This window comes from Leguminivora glycinivorella, chromosome 16 (genome assembly GCF_023078275.1).
Source record: "Leguminivora glycinivorella isolate SPB_JAAS2020 chromosome 16, LegGlyc_1.1, whole genome shotgun sequence".
Classification (NCBI taxonomy): Eukaryota; Metazoa; Arthropoda; class Insecta; order Lepidoptera; family Tortricidae; genus Leguminivora; species Leguminivora glycinivorella.
Genome location: NC_062986.1, coordinates 16,260,472 through 16,282,800, shown reverse-complemented (window position 1 = coordinate 16,282,800; position 22,329 = coordinate 16,260,472). Strand labels below are relative to the sequence as shown.

Below are 22,329 nucleotides of genomic sequence, written 5' to 3'. Positions count from 1 at the left end.
AGAGTAAACAAGGCTAAGACGAATTCAATTTTTTTCAGAAATTACCTAAAATTAAGTGACAATTTCTTTGAAAATCTACATCACATCGGAGTTATTTTCGTAAAAAATTAATATGCAACGTTTACTTAAATTGCTCTTAAGTATGCTTAAGTGATTATAAATTTCTATTATATATTTTTGGCAATTTTTTGAAAACGAGCCTTCCCCGTCACAATTATTGCCACTTCTGGACATTTTCTCATATTGTGTTAGACCAAGTAGAAAAAGTCCTATAATATGTTATATACTTGTAAACTACTCGGAAAGCTCTTTAATTTGATACTACACACGGTATGATTAAGCGCTCGGTTGCTATATGTATTATAGTAGGCCTTTGTACTAACGATGAAAAAATTGGCCTTTAATATATAATCCATACTAATATTATAAATGGGAAAGTGTGTGTGTCTGTTTGTTTGTCCGTCTTTCACGGCAAAACGGAGCGACGAATTGACGTGATTTTTTGAATGAAGATAGTTAAAGGGATGGAGAGTGACATAGGCTTCTTTTTGTCTCTTTCTAACGCGAGCGAAGCCGCGGGTAAAAATACAATCTACAATCGAATATATATCGCTTGCTTTATATAGGCTTAATCAAAAGATCAAAAATGTAATTTATTATAACTATTGGCCACCGGTGCTGTCCATACTCTAATAGTAAGACATGTTCAGAAACTAATATTATTTAATAAAATATTATTTTCACCTGGTTAACACGTTGGTGAAGATCGAGCTTAGTACGGATCTTAGACTATAATGTTGAAACTCGGTCTCAAAGAGTGCAGCTTGGCGTCATTTTCACTTCACAGAAGTTCGATAATTGCGGACATCTTTCTCTTATACCTACTTACCTACTCCACATAACGCAACTTTGTCTAAAGTGTGACCAAGAGGAGTAGAAATTTAAAAGTGGCAACACTGTAGTGTCATCCCTTTCAAACCAATATGTGTGAGAAAACGGGACGACACTACGATTACTCTTTGGTCAGACTATACGTATCATGTCCCAATAATCCATATAAACTATATCAAGTTCCATAGAAATTTGTTTAACTCTTACGAGACACGATACACACAAACGAGACAGACGAACGACAGACATCGGACAAACTTTTAGAGTTTTCAATTTATAGGTTAAGATTTGTGTCAAATGGAGGATAGGTCTGTAAGGAGAATGAAGTAAGACCACTTTAAATTTATTTTTTATATTTTCTATATTTTAGGTTAATACATATAATAGGTAATACATACTGTACTAGCCAAATACCAATATTATAAACGGTTCATGAAACATCAGTTTCAAAAAGTAAATATTTAAAATGGATGCACCGTCCACGGTCTTTTCCCCTTTCCCCCATTTTCATACAGCATTTCCTCCTCTTCCGAACATTGGTTATTTGTAAGTTTCATCAACAATGTCCTAGGTCTGCTGAGACAGTGTTCCAGTTTTCCATTGTTGTAGATCTGGTTGGGGATGATCGCCATGAGGTCTTTCATGGTGATTTCAAGCGATCTGACCATCAAGACGGCTTCATCGACCTGGGGTTTATATTCTGGGTAAGGAAGTATTAAATTAGTGCATATAATTATTCTTAATACACCTTTACGTGAGCAATTGTATTATTGTAAGTATACATACTTAAGTATATAGAGGTAAATATAAATATACGTAATTTTGAGGATCTCAAAAACAGCTCAAAATTCGATAAAATATTTTATAACATGATATGGGGTTGGGGGTTTACATCAGGGCTGAAAGGTGTAGTTATTAATGGAATAACGCATATCAGCAGTTCTCGAAAAGTTTGTATAAAAATTAAGGAAAAAGTTAAATTTGTTTTTATTATTCCTATTTTGTTACCAAGATTTTTTTGATGAATTGAGATTTTAGTAAGTTTTATTTCGTCATTAAGGTTCTCTATATTTTCTTAATTATAACAATTAACCTGTATATATCTTACGAAAGTCGACTTATATAACTAAATGTTGATAACATAATTTTTACGAAAAAAAAACCGCCTTCCTTTGGGGTTCTGGTGATAAATACTTTCAAATGTTGGATTATGTTATCAATTCGTCTGTATATTTTTCAATGTTTGTTATTCGATATCTCCGTCATTTCTGAACCAATTTTGAAATCTGGACGATTCTGAAGTACTTACAGATCAGAATGATTATCAGAACGGAACTCTAACCAGGGGCGGCTCACTCTTCATCAGCAGTTCCACTGCACCAAATGTCACTGTTCTGGACGTAAGTGCATGCTGTTCTTATAAAAATACCAAAGTCACTATAAGTGTGCTGTTCAGATTTGAGGAGTTCCGTTCTGACCATCATCAGCAGTTCCACTGCACCAAATATCACTGTTCTGGACGTAAGTGCATGCTGTTCTTATAAAAATACCAAAGTCACTATAAGTGTGCCGTTCAGATTTGAGGAGTTCCATTCTGACCATCATCAGGAGTTCCACTGCACCAAATGTCACTGTTCCGTGCGTTGCATGCTGTTCCTTTAAAAACACAAAAATCACCATATATATGCCTTTCAGATTTGAGGAGTTCCCTCGATTTCTCCAGGATCCCATCATCAGAACTGGGTTCTGAGAAAAATGGGACCAATCTGTATGCATATACATTCAATCAAAAAAAAATTTCAAAATCGGTCCAGTAACGACGGAGATATCGAGGAACAAACATTTAAAAAAATAAAAAAAAAAACATACAGACGAATTGAAAACCCCTTCCTTTGAGATTTGGAAGGCGGTTAATAATAAAAATAGGATCAATTAAAGTTTGATGTCACAGATTTTGTATACTTTTTAACACGCTTTTATTAGGTCGTCGTGTATGTAACTATGTATGTAATGGAATCTAAGGAAGCTAATTTAACCATCTTCCAGGAGTCATAGCGTAATGAAAATTGGCAGCTATATGTAGTTCCGATGACAATACAATAATATGGTACTGTTGAGCTGATCTGATGATGGAGTCGGAAGATATGAACTAGAACTACATGATGGAACATCGTATCATAGCCGTTTTTGGGTTTCTTAGAAAAGTCTTGTAATGAACTTTGACTACAATTAGGTTTCAAGGTCTGATGGTGAAGCCGAAAGATATGAACTGGAACTACATGATGGAACTTCGTATCATAGCTGTTTTTGGGTTTCTTAGAAAAGTCTTGTAATGAACTTTGACTACGATTAGGTTTCAAGGTCTGATGATGGAGCCGGAAGATATGAGCTGGAACTACATGATGGAACATCGTATCATAGCTGTTTTTGGGCTTCTTAGAAAAGTCTTGTAATGAACTTTGACTACGATTAGGTTTCAAGGTCTGATGATGGAGCCGGAAGATATGAGCTGGAACTACATGATGGAACATCGTATCATAGCTGTTTTTGGGCTTCTTAGAAAAGTCTTGTAATGAACTTTGACTACAATTAGGTTTCAAGGTCTGATGATGGAGCCGGAAGATATGAACTGGAACTACATGATGGAACATCGTATCATAGCTGTTTTTGGGCTTCTTAGAAAAGTCTTGTAATGAACTTTGACTACGATTAGATTTCAAGGTCTGATGATGGAGCCGGGAGATATGAACTGGAACTACATGATGGAACATCGTATCATAGCTGTTTTTGGGCTTCATAGAAAAGTCTTGTAATGAACTATGACTACGATTAGGTTTCAAGGCCTGATGATGGTGCCGGAAGATAAGAACAGAAAAAGGGGGCGGGGGGCTCGAGGGGGAAGCATGAAAGAAAGATCAACGTAGTATTTAAAATAAGTTGGGTTAGCGTTTTCTTGTGACCTTTCAGAGCAAACAAGGGGGGGCTCGGGGGGCGAAGCCCCCCGCATAAAAGAAAGATCAACGTTATATTTAAAATAAGTTGGGTTAAGGTTTTCTTGTGATTCTTAAGAGTAAAGAAAAGGGGGGCTCGGGGGGCGAAGCCCCCCGCATGAAAGAAAGATCAACGTAGTATTTAGAATAAGTTGTGTTAGCGTTTTCTTGTGACCTTTAAGAGGAAACAAATGGGGGCTCGGGGGGCGCCACATGAAAGAAAGATCAACGTAGTATTTAAGGTAAGTTGGTTTAGCGTTTTCTTGTGACCTTTCAGAGCAAACAAAGGGGGGCTCGGGGGGCGAAGCCCCGCGCATAAAAGAAAGATAAACGTTGTATTTAAAATAAGTTGGGTTAAGGTTTTCTTGTGATCCTTAAGAGTAAAGAAAAGGGGGCTCGGGGGCGAAGCCCCCGCATGAAAGAAAGACCAACGTAGTATTTAGAATAAGTTGGGTTAGCGTTTTCTTGTGACCTTTAAGAGCAAACAAAGGGGGGCTCGGGGGGCGAAGCCCCCCGCATAAAAGAAAGATCAACGTTGTATTTAAAATAAGTTGGGTTAAGGTTTTCTTGTGATCCATAAGAGTAAAGAAAAGGGGGCTCGGGGGCGAAGCCCCCCGCATGAAAGAATGATCAACGTAGTATTAAGAATAAGTTGGGTTAGCGTTTTCTTGTGACCTTTAAGAGCAAACAAAGGGGGTCTCGGGGGGCGAAGCCCCCCGCATAAAAGAAAGATCAACGTTGTATTTAAAATAAGTTGGGTTAGCGTTTTCTTGTGACCTTTAAGAGCAAACAAAGGGGGGCTCGGGGGGCGAAGCCCCCCGCATGAAAGAAAGATCAACGTTGTATTTAAAATAAGTTGGGTTATGGTTTTCTTGTTACCCTTAAGAGTAACGAAAAGGGGGGCTCGGGGGGCGAAGCCCCCCGCATAAAAGGAAGATTAACGTAGTATTTAAAATAAGTTGGGTTAGCGTTTTCTTGTGACCTTTTAGAGCAAACAAAGGGGGCTCGGGGGGGGCGAAGCCCCCCGCATAAAAGAAAGATCAACGTTGTATTTAAAATAAGTTGGGTTAAGGTTTTCTTGTGATCCATAAGAGTAAAGAAAAGGGGGGCTCGGGGGGCGAAGCCCCCCGCATGAAAGAATGATCAACGTAGTATTAAGAATAAGTTGGGTTAGCGTTTTCTTGTGACCTTTAAGAGCAAACAAAGGGGGTCTCGGGGGGCGAAGCCCCCGCATAAAAGAAAGATAAACGTTGTATATAAAATACGTTGGGTTAAGGTTTTCTTGTGATCTTTAAGAGTAAAGAAAAGCGGGGCTCGGAGGGCGAAGCCCCCCGCATGAAAGAAAGATCAACGTAGTATTTAGAATAAGTTGGGTTAGCGTTTTCTTGTGACCTTTAAGAGCAAACAAAGGGGGGCACGGGGGGGTGAAGCCCCCCGCATGAAAGAAAGATCAACGTAGTATTTAGAATAAGTTGGGTTAGCGTTTTCTTGTGACCTTTAAGAGCAAACAAAGGGGGGCTCGGGGGCGAAGCCCCCGCATAAAAGAAAGATAAACGTTGTATTTAAAATAAGTTGGGTTAAGGTTTTCTTGTGATCCTTAAGAGTAAAGAAAAGGGGGCTCGGGGGCGAAGCCCCCGCATGAAAGAAAGATCAACGTAGTATTTAGAATAAGTTGGGTTAGCGTTTTCTTGTGACCTTTAAGAGCAAACAAAGGGGGGTTCGTGGGGCGAAGCCCCCCGCATAAAAGAAAGGTAAACGTTATATTTAAAATAAGTAGGGTTAGGGTTTTCTTGTTACCCTTAAGAGTAACGAAAAGGGGGGCTCGGGGGGCGAAGCCCCCCGCATGAAAGAAAAATCAACGTAGTATTTAGAATAAGTTGGGTTAGCGTTTTCTTGTGACCTTTAAGAGCAAACAAAGGGGGGCTCGGGGGACGAAGCCCCCCGCATAAAAGAAAGATCAACGTTGTATTTAAAATAAGTTGGGTTAGCGTTTTCTTGTGACCTTTAAGAGCAAACAAAGGGGGGCTCGGGGGGCGAAGCCCCCGCATGAAAGAAAGATCAACGTTGTATTTAAAATAAGTTGGTTTAGGGTTTTCTTGTGACCCTTAAGAGTAACGAAAAGGGGGCTCGGGGGCGAAGCCCCCGCATAAAAGAAAGATCAACGTAGTATTTAAAATAAGTTGGGTTAGGGTTTTCTTGTGACCCTTAAGAGTAACGAAAAGGGGGTCTCGGGGGGCGAAGCCCCCCCGCATAAAATAAAGATCAACGTAGTATTTAAAATAAGTTGGGTTAGCGTTTTCTTGTGACCTTTAAGAGCAAACAAAGGGGGGCTCGGGGGCGAAGCCCCCGCATGAAAGAAAGATCAACGTAGTATTTAAGATAAGTTGGGTTAGCGTTTTCTTGTGACCTTTAAGAGCAAACAAAGGGGGCTCGGGGGCGAAGCCTCCCGCATGAAAGAAAGATCAACGTTGTATTTAAAATAAGTTGGTTTAGGGTTTTCTTGTGACCCTTAAAAGTAACGAAAAGGGGGCTCGGGGTCGAAGCCCCCCGCATAAAAGAAAGATCAACGTAGTATTTAAAATAAGTTGGGTTAGCGTTTTCTTGTGACCTTTAAGAGCAAACAAAGGGGGGCTCGGGGGGCGAAGCCCCTCGCATAAAAGAAAGATAAACGTTGTATTTAAAATAAGTTGGGTTAGGGTTTTCTTGTTACTCTTAAGAGTAACGAAAAGGGGGGCTCGGGGGGCGAAGCCCCCGCATAAAAGAAAGATTAACGTAGTATTTAAAATATGTTGGGTTAGCGTTTTCTTGTGACCTTTAAGAGCAAACAAAGGGGGTCTAAATTTTGTTTGAATTAGTTGAAATGTGACAATATTTTCTAATCGAGTCAAACAAAATCCCACTAGCTGAGAGCTTCAAAACAATGTATGGCGAAAGTATGTCTCTCTAATGTCTTCAAAATGTCCGCGATGGCACATGTCTATATTGTCTATCTTTTACGGATAACGGATACCTAGTAATATAAACATTTTTATGATAATACCGTTATAAGAAGGTAGCCGCTAGTTATTATTAAGTAGCAATTAGCAACAAGTACACGTTAAGCCACAAATGGCATGTAAAATCCGCCTACTTGAAATAAATTTATGTATAAATGTTAAAAGTATTTCATTATTAATGACTTAAAAGTATAAAATAAATTAATAGTTTAAAAAACACTATAAAACACGCTTTTATAAATGCACGTGAAAGCCAAAAATAAATTATGGATCGTTCAAGTTGTCTCTATTTGTGAGCTGAAGTTTAAAAACTATGTGCTTTTAATTATAATATTTGATTGTAAAAGCGTGGGGCGCTGGAACAGGAAAGACTTTCTTGTAAACAAATACTAATCCGAACTTCCTGGCGAATGAAGTTGCATAAGAACATAACGTTTACATATGCCACCTAAGGGTTACCAAAGAGAACCAAAGATATCTCGTCCACGAACAAGAACTCTGCATCCTGTCACTGTAGACACTTTCCCCTTTTGTACTTTGATTACCGGAAAAAAGCGGCGTTCTAAGTGTCGGTGACTGTCGACTCTCCTCGCTACTAGCGCATATTTTGTCTAAGTTCGACAAACTGGTACCTACTTTGAACACTGACTTTTAATTGATTTGACTGTTTAATGTAGAACCTACTAGTCATGCTGCAACTCCAGTTAGCGCGTCAATCTGTGTAACCTCCTTCCCGTAACATAGCATAATTTGATTTAGCAGCAAGTTATACAAAAAGTCTTTCCTGTTCCAGCGCCCCACGCTTTTACAATCAAATATTATAATTAAAAGCACATAGTTTTTAAACTTCAGCTCACAAATAGAGACAACTTGAACGATCCATAATTTATTTTTGGCTTTCACGTGCATTTATAAAAGCGTGTTTTATAGTGTTTTTTAAACTATTAATTTATTTTTTACTTACACGGGAAGAAGAAGTTAATTCGTAACACATTAGGTATGTCTTTATTGTCATTACATACACATATTTTTAAGTCATGTATTTAGGTATACATATGAACCCGAAATAAGTAAAATAAATAGATACCTTTACCGCACGCTGGAAAAAAGTTTATTCATAATAAGAAGAGGTTAAAATATTAATGTTTTTTCTTAATTTTGAATTAACTAAAATGATGAAAGTTTACCTACTCCAATTTTCATACATAATTATGAAATTATTTTTGTGGAAACAATATTAATTAATTATTTTTTCGAAACTCTCACGTTTTTGAGGACTTATAATATTTTATGGACTACAAAGTACATTTCATCCATCCATACTATCCATACTATACTATACTATATATATACTATCCATCCATACTATCCATATCCATATCCATCCATACTATCCATCCATACTATCCATACTAATATTATAAATGCGAAAGTAACTCTGTCTGTCTGTCTGTTACGCTTTCCCGCTTAAACCACGCAACCGATTTTGATGAAATTTGGAACAGACAATCTTTAGACCCTGAGACAGAACATAGTCTACTTTTTATTTCGAAAAAAAGGGATGAAGGGGTTGAAAAAGAGGTTGAAAGTTTGTATGGGATTTCTTAATTTTAAATGATAAAACCATGAAACTTTATATTTTAGCACTTGATAAGAAATCATTAAACATATATTTAAAGTCACATACAGGTCGAACGCGATTAATTAACATTATTTTTACCTTTAAAATAAACATGGTTGGAAATAAACATTAACTAAAAGCGGGTAGATTATATTTATTTGTCTACCCCGAACATTTATATAAATTAATATCGGGTAGTTTTGTGTTGTTTACATCTCCGGTGACATTTTGCTGGGACGTCAGTCTTCCGTGACCACGGCCAGTGCAACCTGGCCGAAACGTTGGGAAAAAAGGTAAAAATAATGTTAATTAATCGCGTTCGACCTGTATGTGTACAAAGCGCGAGAGCTTAAAGTGTTATATCATTAAACATCTTGATAAGGGATAGGGATAGGGATAGGGATAGGGATAGCGATAGGGATAGCGATAGGGAAAGCGATAGGGATAGCGATAGGGATAGCGATAGGGATAGCGATAGGGATAGCGATAGCGATAGCTATAGCGATAGCGATAGCGATAGCGATACGGATACGGATACGAATAATATGGGTATCGTTAGCGGGATACGGATAATCGGTCGGCGGTCTCTTACTATCAATGTGCTCTAAGACGATCGTTGTTTGCTTGCTTGAAGATTACGTTTGCGATAAGTATAAGCAAAATGTAAAAAATTGTAAGGGATAATAGAAAAAAGTACTTTTTACCCACCGATCATAGTGTCGAAATACGGGCTATGTGGGATGTTTATAAAGGTTTCCCCAGCGTATATAGAATTACCTACGCTGTGGTCGATGTGTAATATTTCTACAATCATTGCAAGCAAAAGTATTATGTGCAATCGAAATAATCGCAGATAAATATACCTACAGAAAAACCTACGGTCCCTACGGATCCAAATGAAAATCTTAATGAATACTTTTATTACGCGGGCGAAGCCGCGGGTAAAAGCTAGTAATATTATAAATGCGAAAGTAACTCTGTCTGTCTGTCTGTTACGCTTTCCCGCTTAAACCACGCAGCCGATTTTGATGAAATTTGGAACAGACAATCTTTAGACCCTGAGACAAAACATAGGCTACTTTTTATTTCGAAAAAAAGGGATGAAGGGGTTGAAAAAGAGGTTGAAAGTTTGTATGGGATTTCTTAATTTTAAAAGATAAAACCATGAAACTTTATATTTTAGCACTTGATAAGAAATCATTAAACATATATTTAAAGTCACATACAGGTCGAATGCGATTAATTAACATTATTTTTACCTTTAAAATAAACATGGTGGGAAATAAACATTAACTAAAAGCGGGTAGATTATATTTATTTGTCTACCCCGAACATTTATATAAATTAATATCGGGTAGTTTTGTGTTGTTTACATCTCCGGTGACATTTTGCTGGGACGTCAGTCTTCCGCGACCACGGCCAGTGCAACCTGGCCGAAACGTTGGGAAAAAAGGTAAAAATAATGTTAATTAATCGCGTTCGACCTGGATGTGACTTTAAATATGTGTACAAAGCGCGAGAACTTAAAGTGTTATATCATTAAACATCTTGATAAGGGATAGGGATAGCGATAGGGATAGCGATAGGGATAGGGATAGCGATAGGGATAGCGATAGCGATAGGGATACGGATACGGATAATATGGGTATCGTTAGAGGGATACGGATAATCGGTCGGCGGTCTCTTACACAATGTGCTCTAAGACGATCGTTGTTTGCTTGCTTGAAGATTACGTTTGCGATAAGTATAAGCAAAATGTAAAAAATTGTAAGGGATAATAGAAAAAAGTACTTTTTACCCACCGATCATAGTGTCGAAATACGGGCTATGTGGGATGTTTATAAAGGTTTCCCCAGCGTATATAGAATTACCTACGCTGTGGTCGATGTGTAATATTTCTACAATCATTGCAAGCAAAAGTATTATGTGCAATCGAAATAATCGCAGATAAATATACCTACAAAGAAACCTACGGATCCAAATGAAAATCTTATTTTTTGTAAACGTTTCAATAAGAATACTTTTATTACGCGGGCGAAGCCGCGGGTAAAAGCTAGTAAGAAACTATATATTTACCATTGCTGAAATGAACTAGAGAACAACAGAAAACTAGGTATAATATAAGCGAGCGATGCATCTTGGTTGGAGTTCTAGTACTTTCTCAATTAGGCAATTATAAACCTAGTTTCGAGAATGTGTACAAATTAATTACTTGGTGAAAATCACTTATTATTGAACAACTACCTAGGTTAAGATCGATTAACTGTTACTTCAAATATTTTTAGTTTCTTAGGTACAGTCACCATCAGTTTTGAAGCATGGCTGCAATATCTCAAATTGGTACATAATTTCGCCCTATCATTTTATTATGCATATTTGACTTAGGGCCAGTTGCATCAACCACATTTGACAGACACATCATACAATAAAATTTAACGAACGCTTTAACGGTGACAGACGGTTTGGTGCAACCGGCGGCCTTATACTTGCAATTTATACAGTTTAACTTACAAATGTAGGTATAACTTGTAAATCTTATTGTAATAACAAAATAGATCGAGACCATAGTCTCTTTTTGTAGAAGACGTAGAAGTATTACCAAGTATTAACAAATTTATTATTTAGGCAAATAATCAAAATTTTATACAAAAAAAAATAATGTTTATTATGGCCAGCTTATGTTATTCCATGTGTACGTGCTGTCTGCGACTGATATCTTTTGCAAATCTGGAGAGAGTTCTGACATCAGGTTCGTTGGAACTTTATCTGTAACGAGTATTAAAGCTTTAGCAAATTCAATTAAATGAAAAATTTAAAAATTCACACCTCCGGTAGGACTCAAACCTGCGACCTCTGGCCATGGCCCCGGCAGGTGTGATTTTTTCTAGTTATATTTCCTTTAATTTAAAATATTTAATATCGCTCGCAGACGTTTCTGCATGATTAAAAAAAATAATTTCCAAGATGCCTACACAAAGGCCTTGACATTTTGACTTTTTCTGCTTAAAAAATACAAAGCTTTTCATAGGAATTTCATATTTAAAACGAGAATGCGTATCAAGAAGAATGCTGTACGTACAAATAAAATTTCACGTACCATTGCACACGAATTTCATTTTCGTCCACTCGATATTTTCCTGCGAAAACGCATAGACTCCAATCCTGCCTCCCTTAATAGTTTTATCATAGACGTTTCCAGAGTCCACTATGAGCTTGCCGCCTCTGAACACTTTGACACGGATGAGGCCTATGTGAGGCCGATGGAGGAGTTGCCAGGAATATAGTACCAAGTGCTTCCAGCCTTGTTTCTTCGGGTCTTGCCAAAGAAGTGTCACCTGTTCATGAGCAGTTTAGGGTTTAGTTGTGACGTGTGCATACTGAACCTACTATGTTACTTCAACGGCCAAGTCACACAACATACATACATACATCCAATCACGCCTGTTTCCCAGAGGGGTAGGCAGAGATCACGGATTTCTATTTACTACGATCCTGACAAACCGTTTTCGCTTCACACACTTTAATAACGTTTCTCATACACGCTCGTCGGTTTCAAATACTTCTGACCTGGCCTTTTTGCAATATTTCCCCGATTTGATCAAGAAAAGCTCGCCTAGGTCTTCCACTTCCACTCTTTTTTCATATACTTTTTCGTTAGTCTCCTCTCATCCAACATTAACTATAATAATAAAGGAAATGGCAGTAAGGCACCTTAGACTTGGCACGACTTTGTCTAGATTTCATTACTTTTTAGAGACAAACATCGAGACTTGGCTAGTTTTCTACAGAATGTTTTTGGTGGGATGAAATTTGACTGGAAAAAGTTGCTCGCATTCTACTTAATTACAGCTACAAATGTTTTAATACTTTATTGATTGCATCAGCGTTTTAATTGCTCTTCTAAGACGCAGACGCAGCATGACCTTACTATATCTTGTTTAATAGGTTCATTTTAGGGGAATTGCTTTGATGAGCCATAACTCGTTGACGCCAAGTTGACAAGCTTCATGTGGATACTATCGACTTCTTTCATCATGGAAGGCCAACTACACAAATCTTGTGTTAACTTTGCTATATTTGACATGACTCGAAATATAAAACTGAAAGTAACCTGGTCTTTAATGGACTCGGTGCTGTAAAGAGCGTTTCTCAGAAAAGCGCCGGGGCCAGTCGAAGAATTCACAACTTTAATGTGGAGACCGGCGTCGGCTGTCACCACGTAGGGGTAACCTATCCAGTACTTGTCTGACTTCGCTTTCCATGTCACCAGGTAGAATTGGCTGTTGCTGCGATAGCTGAAATAAACAAGTTGGATTGCTTTAAGGCAGCCATTTCAAGCTTACTCCAAGACATCAAATATAATTCCTATTTTTTTATTTATAAATGGACTTACTCTTGGCACAGACTAGCCAAAACGTGGCCTACAGGTGGAGTGAGCTCGCCCAGAAGATGCCTGTTCAACCAATTCCGTTATCTTTCTCTTTTAGTTCTCATTCGAGCAATACATTTCAGTTCGTTTTCTTCCTTTATTAATTTTCAATCGGTACGTTTATTATTAAATGTACCTATAGTATGTATAGCAGCCCTATATTTGTTCCTGCTGAGACTAGATAATATTCCTCCTATTTTTTTACTTGAATACAAATCATAGAAGGACATTATCAGGTTTTGTTGTAATCTCTTGGTCCGTCTCTTGCCTACGTTTAACACCATCCACACCTTTTTTTTCTACAGACCATGTCGCTAGATAGACGTTATTTAAATTATATTTACCCAAACACAAATCCAAAGAAGTCATTATCGGCTTTGTTCCTAACAACAACATTCCCATAGTAGTCGAGGCCCGCATACGCATCGCATCCGACCACCATGCCAGCGTCCGCTCGTATTTTGGACGTTATTTTCTTGCCTCCATTGAATACCATCCAGACTGGTGAACCGTCTTCTATGATGTCTGGGTGCAAATCTACTTTCATGTAGTCTCTGAAATCAAAGTTGTGATGAGAATAGTACTCGTTTACAAATATTTTTGTTACGTTGTTTACCTATACACACAAGGCTCGGAACCGGTTTATTTTTTACCGGTTAAAACCGGATTATTTCGATTTTACTCCGAACTTTTTAAAGAACGCGAACGTTATGAGAACTTTATTTTAACCGAAATAAACCGGTTTATTCGACGAGCGGCGAGACGCACCTAAATACCTAAGTTCACGCAGCGAGTTTTTTGTTTGGTTAGAACAGTATTACCTATCATGCTGCGGAATAAACCGTTGTTTATTTCACGCAGCAGAGGTCTATGGAACTTCCCAAATAAAATTTAATCGAACGAAAAACCTTTTTAAACCGGTTAATCGAACGAAACCTTTATGAAAGAGTTCTTCCAAAAACCGGTTTAAAAATAGTGGTTTTTCGAGCGAAAACGAGATTTAAAGGTTTGTCCGCAAGTACATGATAACGGTTTGAAAATTTAACCGGTATCCGAGCCCTGTATGCACATTTAACTTTTGTGGAATAAAGTAGGTTACCTTGATAAATAAAGACCCTGAGCACTCAAGAGAGCGAAGCAAGGAGGGATATAGCGGTGTGGAAGCTTCATTAGGTGAGAGTTTTGAATGATTCACGATTATTTTCATTAGACCTATATTGACCGGGATATAGACCAGGGGCCCGTTTCTCGAAAGGTACAAGCCTTGTATTACAAGTGCGCGAACTGTCAAATCGTATGGGTTGTCATGGAAGCACACTTGTAATACAAGGCTTGTACCTTTCGAGAAACGGGCCCCAGTCAGTAGGGCCTTCGTCAGTTTTCCGTGATCATGATGCATGCAACTGCGTCGAAATATCGGGAGCTCGACAAAAATCAAAAAGGTAATCACGGTCTTCATTAGGTGATTACTGAGTAAGGAGAGAATAAAAACAATTGGCTGAAAAGAGTCCGATTCAAGGTCCAGAGTAAAGAGATCGATATGTGTGTATATTTTCAGCTCGCAAATTTTCACGATACATATTTACTTATACTATAGGACTTTACAGAAAGGAATTGTTCGTCGGGCAGAAATTATCGCTGATAATTTAGAATGAAAAGTCAGTAACTGGGGCATTTTGTAAATAAAGTTTTGTGCATCTACTTAATAAATGATAATGGCACATCATACTGACGAACTAGTGGGCGATTTGATGCTAGTTTTACTGCAGGTATCTGGTACTTCAACGGGAGTATCTTGATCTTCATCGTTTGGACATATGTCGACGTCTATCCTTTCCACATCTACAAAAAAAATGTGTAGTCAAATACACTAAAAAATTATAAGTACATCAACTTACTTGCACCAAATGCATGATTTTTTCTTTTAACGAGATATTAATATATGTGATAGACAATGGTTTTCTGACTCTGGGAAAAATAATTAAAAAAATATTTAATACCGATTTTAATACTAAATCAGTGTTAAATAGGCCAAAACTTATTTATATAGGTAAATATATAATTATTGGTAAGTTTTATTTGTAATGTTTAACTACTATTAGAAAGGTACACTATTTGTGAAACCCCCATGATAAAATGTTTAAACATAAACTAATTATTAACTCCGAAAAAATCTGCCTAAATCACATACTAAAAATCGCCATCATCCCGTTTTTTCACACTTTTCCGCCATTTAATCTTTATCCTTAAATAATAAATAGTAAATCATAATATTATTTAATTTATTTAATTATTTATTAAATAATAATAAATACTGAATAATAATTAAGCTATAGGTAAATGTGATTTTAGATAGCTACATATGGAGCCACAGGCCATCAAACATATGATGTATATATGCATCATATGTTTGATGGCCTGTGGGTCCATCATTTAAGGGTTAACTCAGATATAAAATGGTGGTTTAACCCTCGGGTTAACTCTCCATTTTCGTTGGTGCAAGTGGCCCTAAGTGCCGCAGTCAAAAATTAAATCTAAGCTAGGGCAACAGCTAAGTAATGCAATACCCACATTCGTCGATGGTGTATGGGTTACTTAAGGTAGGGCATTGTACAGTCAACCAATTTGAATTCTAGACCACTCTAGAACCCTGTCTCATTTAAACCGTGTTTTATTCCTCTTAAGAAGTCACATTGACGTTTACTGTGCAAAGGTTCTACAGTGGCCTATGTTTCAAATTGGTTGACCGTACCATAATGCCTACCTCTTGCTACACCCCACTTCAACTTGATCGTGAAGTCAAACGAAAGAGGAGGCGCAGCCCAAGAAAAGAGGCTAATTTTTCGTTTCAATCATGTGTTAATAATGTCGACAACGAAAACGGCTAAAGAGAGACCTACCATCTACAGCATCAACATCCTCTTTCATTTTCACCGGACTGGTTGTTGAAGTTGTAGCTTGTTTACTGGTGGTACTGGTGGCTTGTGTACTAGTGGTCACGCTAGCCTCCTTGGCCATAGCACGGCTGGGTGTAGTAGACTCCTTCGTGAGTGGTTTGCTTGTTGAAGGCGGCATTGTGGTTGTCGATTTCGTTTTAGTACGTCTTGATGGCCAAGTTACGTGCACTGTGGGTTTTGGAGTTCTAGGCGTTTGATGGTGACGCGTCCAATAGTCACGTTCTGAAAATAGGATCATTATTAGTTGAACATCTGTAATGTGATGTGATACAGGTATTCGCTGTTAAAATTATTCGGCTTCCACATTGGATGCTATTGATAAGTATAGTAACTATCAATTAAAGTACCAGGGACTATTCTTCGCATAGGTACATACCATGTATTACAGCTGCCAGAGCCATCCAATTTTTTTTCTTGGCACCTGGAAAATATGTAATCAGTATAAAATATAGTTCTTTATATTTTTGGTATTTGGAAGCACAGAAATGCTCGGGTAATTTCGAAAGGGGAATCTTAATGAGGAAATAATGGTGATTTTTATGTGTCTTTCGAATTTAGACGACTTTCGAAATTACCCCAATGCACCCTATTAAACTTTTAAGAACAAACCCTTATCCAAGTCCTCGTCATGAAGCGCATTGGCATTTTCCTGTTGCTTGCTTTCAAACATCATGTAGGGTGCTGAGCCGTAGCATGCATGTCGCTTAACCAGCTCCATCTCTAGAAAAGTTAATAAAATTAACTGGTTAATTATCTTTATTCTTTATCTGACTGATACTTACTTCACTGACTCAGCGACCCAAAAAGGATCTTGGCCTTCGACACAAGAGATCGCCACTCTGCCCTATCCTGCTCCACCTCACGCCAGTTGGGTACACCGAGTGCGGACAGGTCTTTCAGGGCTTCCTAGCACCAGGGATATCTGGGACGTCCAAGCGGACATTTTCCACCCGGGTGTCCCACATATGCTCTTTTCACACCACGATCCTCTCCCATCCTTTCCAGGTGGCCGAGCCACCGGATTCTCGTGGCTTTGATCTCGCCAATTATGTTAGGCACCGCCATTAGCTCTTCCATCTCTCTAGTCCCATACAATGTGCCAATTTTTTATAATGCTAATAATCAATATAATGCTACAACGCTGGTCTTCCATGAAGCCCAGGAATTAATCGGCCTAAAGCGTACTCACTTTGATCAGGGTAATGACATTGGTACATCCGCATGTAGCAGTCACTCATGAAGGTGCGATAGACGCCATCGTGGAAACGTATGCACACCATATCTTCGCTGGGAGGGCATGTCAAAGGGCACCTTTCATTATGGCTTCTCATGCTTTCTGGCACCAGACATTACAAGTATTAAAGAAGTATTAAGTAACACCTGGCATTTGAGGTCGATAAGACCTCACCCGCATTGGAATAGAGCTTAGATTTGATTTGATTCGACCTCAAGTGAGGAGTGTCTTCAAGAGGACTTATTTCTGTAAGTCTACAAGGGTTATTTCTCTAGATAGATAAAAATCTCTGTTGACTTATAGAAATAAGTCCTTTTGACAAGATACTTCTCAACTGCACCAGTTAAATTTTTTTAGGATTTGTGCCGCATTAAACATGTTAAAGAAGATGGTAAGAGGATAGGGATCCTTAAAAAAGTTGTCCCAATTATCCTTCCTGGATATTGAGATTATGGACAAATATTTTTCCGAAATCTGATGTGCTTGTATTATTGATTACAAACCCCTGTTTCTTTTTTTCGAATTTTCAAAAAATTACATTAGTGATAAAATCATTTTTTTCATATATTTCTAATTACGTCGAGATTCAGGGAGGAAAAAGAAAACTACATTTCTATGAAAACCGGTTTTCGCTTTACATCTTAGCGTGATAATGTCAATTACGGTAATATATCGCTCTTTCGTATTGACGCGATAGAGTTATGAACTAAGAGCCCAGGGTGCGTAGCCGAATGGCACAAACGCTCACGAAACGAAACGCTAGTAGATATCTATCCCTATCGCTCTTGCGTATTGGCGCGACAGAGCCGGACTACGTTTCGTTTTCGTTTGGCGTCGGAGAAATGCCATTCGGCTACGGGGCCAGAGCCGCCAGACGTTCCTCATTTTCTCAAGGATTACTTTAGGATAATGCAGAGTTCGTCTCGACGTTTAATGTCTGCATATTACATGTGTATCTTAAGCAAAATACATTCGATTGCCACCTATAATATTATAAATGTTTGTAATCGACACGTAATGTTAATTAAGGGCCGGTTTTTCAGTCGCCAGATAAATAACCAGATAAAGTTATCACTATCCTTTTCATCACACGTATAAATGACAATGACAGCTAACATTTATCTGACAGATATTATTTATCTGGCGATTGAAAAACCAGCCCTAAAAGTAACTAAGTAGTAAAATAATTTACACAAGTTAAGGCAAGCTGTATTTGTTAAATTATATCTCTAGAAGAGTTTATTGGTGGTGGTCAAACGTCTACCTATCTATACTAAAAAAAAAAAAAAAAAAAAAAAAAAAAAAATTCTAAAGGTTTTACAAGCTATAGTTACCAGAGGCTCCCGCACTAGGTTACACCTGTATCGCGGGGAACCAATTACAATTTTGTATCTGAGTTTCGTCAGGTACATGCAAACTATATCTAAGTTAACACAAAAATATTATTAAATATTAAGGCTTATAATCAAATAGACTACACTAGAATTACATATTGAAATGTAAGTTATTAAGTGACTCTATACAAAATTGTTTCTGTCTCTATGTAACTCAGTGACTATGAGTAGTTTAAAAGTCATATATTATAAAATATTATTTCAATTAAATGTACCTGTAACTTGGTAATCATCAGCTTCCGTTTTTATGTTTTTAATAACATTCTTTTCATTTGGATCGCTTCTTTTCACCCTCTTTGATGGAGTACACAATGACATTTCAACACTTGTCAGTGTAGCTTCATTCCCTGAAAACGACTGAATGTTAACAGTTTTTAACCGCCGCCTCAAATCTCTCAAAAAAGGTGGTTTTCAATTCGTCTGTATTTTTTTTAATGTTTGTTCCACGATATCTCCGTCGTTACTGAACCGATTTTGAATTTTTTTTTGATTGAATGTAGGTATATGCATACAGATTGGTCCCATTTTTCTCAGAACCCAGTTCTGATGATGGGATTCTGGAGAAATCGAGGGAACTCCTCAAATCTGAAAAGCACACATATGGTGATTTTTGTATTTTTTAAGGAACAGCATGCATTTACGTACGGAACAGTGACATTTGGTGCAGGGGGAACCTGATGATGGTCAGAACGGATCTCTTCAAATCTGAACGGCACGCTTATAGTGACTTTGGTGTTTTTATAAGAACAGCATGCACTTACGTGCAGAACAGTGACATTTGGTGCAGTGGAACTGCTGATGATGGTCAGAACCAAACTCCTCAAATCTGAACGGCACACTTATAGTGACTTTGGTATTTTTATAAGAACAGTATGCACTTACGTCCAGAACAGTGACATTTGGTGCAGTGGAACTGCTGATGAAGATCAGATCGGAACTCCTTAAATCTGAACGGCACACTTATAGTGACTTTGGTATTTTTATAAGAATAGCATGTATTTAAGTTCAGAACAGTGACATTTATTTAGTTATGTTTGTTAGTTTTCAAGTCAAATTTTGTCAAGCTTCGATTTCTTGTAATCGGATTCATGAGGAATTGTTCAGGAAACTCCTCAAACCTTAACGTTATACGTTATATATTCATTTGTGTTGCCATCAAATAATTAAAGTATTAAAAGCAGTTTTAAAAAATACCTACACATTTCTACATAATCCAATATTCGCAAGTAGCTTTCACCAGAACCCCAAAAGCGGCGGGTTTTTTTCTTAAAAATTATACAAGTACAATAATGCCAACATCTAAATTGAATAAGATCAATAACTTATACTTTGTCTGTAGTACAGTCACCCTGCCTGTGCCTACGAAGCCTTTGATTTTGTACAAGTACAAATAATATTCGGGTTTTGAACTCTTAAAAATAAAAGACAGTTCCGAATTAAAAGTCGAAAAATTTGCCTGGGTCTTATCTTATAAGGATAAGTAACAAAGTCTAGATATTAACGTAGTAAAGCGTGACCAAAAATATATGACTATTGCCAAGAGAGTCCTGTTATTCTGATGTATGCGGATTGCGGTGGCAGTTCAGTATAGTAATAATACTTAGTTCTAAAAAAAATAAAAATAAAAACGAAAATAGTTCTAACGAAATTCCCCAACATGGCCCGTAGTCATAGTTATACATGGTTATACCTATTTCTGGTCAGGCTTGTGCCAGACCATTTTATTTTAGGTAGGTATATATCTTGTCATCTAAGCATATTCTATACTTACCTGCATAACATTTTAATTCGTTCATTGCGCATCCGAACATTTTAGTATAAGAAACTCCTCCTCCCTTCAAATCTATTTCAACACAATGTACTTCTTGGTTCGCTTCATTCGGTTGGCATTCATAAGGGCATTGAAGACTTGCCACTGTTGAACTAATAATATGAATGGCTATAAAATAAACGAAAATCTGCGTCAAAATTTCCGATTTACCAATCGGAAACCAAAATGTATCTATCGACTTTATTAAGAGGATACGGTAGCGAAAATGCTAAAATGGAAAGGAGCCCCCCTTTCAACATGGGAATTTTAGTTAAATATACAAGTGTTATTAACTAGATTTATCGAAAAATAAATTGTCCATTACGAACAACTCAGTCAAAAGATATTTCAAAAAAATCTTTAAAATCGAGGTTCCGCTCTCGACTCTTTCCTCCTTCAAAACTTTATCAATCGGAACGAAATTTGAGAATCTGAATAACAATGAAATAATCTATGTCGGACCGTTTAGCTTTTTTGGTTAATTGTTACCAATCTTGAGTATCACACATTTTTTGCGCCACAATGAAAAAGGCCGTTTTTGGAAATTTTTGATTGGCTCTAGAGTCTTTAAAAAGCTGAATATCAAAAAAATCAAAACGGTCCGACAGAGATAAAAATAATAACAATCTGTGTTGAAAAAATCATTGCTCTATCTTCAAAAACCAGGGAGGAAATAGTCTAGAGCGTTTGTATGGAGAATTGACCCCTACCGTATCATCTTAACTCTTTATCGACTTTAGCCGCTGGAGAGGCAGTAGGTACAGTCAACAACACAGCTCTGAATAGAGACAAAGTGCCAAAAGTAAGTACAGAACTTTATTGCCTGTGCATTAAGGTGTGTATACATATTTTTGACACTTTGTTTTTGTTTGTGTTGTTGACTGTACTAACAGCACCATGATGTCATCGTTGGATAGGCATAAAACTTCGCGTTGTAGAAAAATAAATATTTAGGTCTAGTCTACTGTAACTCCACTAACACTATTTTATAAATTAAATGTATTTGCTACTAACATCTATGGATTTTTATCTATGATATTATATTAAAATTGTTTTATTAATTTATTTTTATTTATTAATGTCAGAACAAAGTTTGGGATTAACAGGTTTCGGACTAAACCGTGTGTCAGAAGTTTTGGTTTCGGTCGTACCGAAACTTGTGACTTTCAAACGATCGTCCCCTATTCTCTGTTCGAAAGGTTGAAATGAAACTCTATAAGGGATACACGCAAATTGTTTTACAAATACATTCGCTGATGTTTTTTTATACCACGTTGGTGGCAAACCTATGTTATTTCTTTTCATTACATTTTATAATGCATTTATAAAAATAGTGTTATCATAATTGCACTTACTGAATAATAATAATGTAAAGAACGTCATGTTATAATTTAAAATAACAACTCAACATTACCAAAACTTGTACAAACATTCAAACAAACTGAACACTGCACATCAAAACAATGGCTTGAATAATTGAATCTACGGTTGATTTCATTTTCGTTATAAGTTATAGTATTAATGATTGCAGGCTTTGCGATAAAATATTTTGTTGGATTTTAATGTCATTTGTTGGTTGAATATTGTGTGCTCAGGTAGAATAGGAATCACTTATCCAGGCAACACATCAATACAAATAACACATAGGCCAAATACAAAGTAACAACAAATATGATCAAAGATGATGAAAGAGACGAAGGAAATGATGTGATGACTAAGATGACGAAAGCTGAATAAGACAAGTTTAACAATTTGACAAAACTAATAAGCTGATCCAGGACGATACCGCTGCTTGGTATTTTAATGTCTCACTGCTAGGCGAAAGATTCCCCTCGCTTTTTTTACTCTGCCCTGTCGTCTGCGTTTTCCCACCATTTTGTTTGTGGTCTGCCTTTTCGGTGCATGCGGCAGACATATTCAGACCATTCCCACTTTCAACTTAGAAATCTTGACGCCCATGTACCTTCCTATGGTATGGTACCTATTTATTTTATGTAATAGGTATAA

General features: G+C 37.3%; 2 protein-coding genes across 2 annotated transcripts; both read right to left on the bottom strand.

Moving 5' to 3' along the window:
* Positions 1 to 1,227: 1,227 nt before the first annotated feature.
* On the bottom strand, positions 1,228 to 10,706 carry LOC125234850. The gene is made up of 3 exons (XM_048141268.1): positions 10,575 to 10,706; positions 7,965 to 7,976; positions 1,228 to 1,591 (listed from the first exon to the last, which is right to left on the bottom strand). The coding sequence occupies exons 1-3, from the start codon at positions 10,633 to 10,635 to the stop codon at positions 1,353 to 1,355; spliced, it is 312 nt and encodes a 103-aa protein (XP_047997225.1). The 5' UTR covers positions 10,636 to 10,706; the 3' UTR covers positions 1,228 to 1,352.
* Positions 10,707 to 11,142: 436 nt separating this feature from the next.
* Positions 11,143 to 21,798, bottom strand: LOC125234849. The gene is made up of 12 exons (XM_048141266.1): positions 21,678 to 21,798; positions 20,284 to 20,451; positions 18,728 to 18,859; positions 17,074 to 17,220; positions 16,494 to 16,604; positions 16,261 to 16,305; positions 15,828 to 16,106; positions 14,661 to 14,769; positions 13,272 to 13,481; positions 12,610 to 12,793; positions 11,596 to 11,833; positions 11,143 to 11,264 (listed from the first exon to the last, which is right to left on the bottom strand). The coding sequence occupies exons 1-12, from the start codon at positions 21,703 to 21,705 to the stop codon at positions 11,164 to 11,166; spliced, it is 1,752 nt and encodes a 583-aa protein (XP_047997223.1). The 5' UTR covers positions 21,706 to 21,798; the 3' UTR covers positions 11,143 to 11,163.
* Between the last annotated feature and the right edge of the window lie 531 nt (positions 21,799 to 22,329).

What these genes read in the sequence shown, in the direction of transcription:
- LOC125234850 (XM_048141268.1), bottom strand. Translation starts at nt 10,635, where the DNA reads ATGCATCGCTCGCTTATATTATACCTAGTTTTCTGTTGTTCTCTAGTT.
- LOC125234849 (XM_048141266.1), bottom strand. Translation starts at nt 21,705, where the DNA reads ATGACGTTCTTTACATTATTATTATTCA. An exon ending in CTTTACATTATTATTATTCA is followed by an intron (nt 20,452 to 21,677) that starts GTAAGTGCAATT and finishes TTTATTTTATAG; the next exon opens with CCATTCATATTATTAGTTCA. An exon ending in CCGAGTCCATTAAAGACCAG is followed by an intron (nt 11,834 to 12,609) that starts GTTACTTTCAGT and finishes GCTCATGAACAG; the next exon opens with GTGACACTTCTTTGGCAAGA.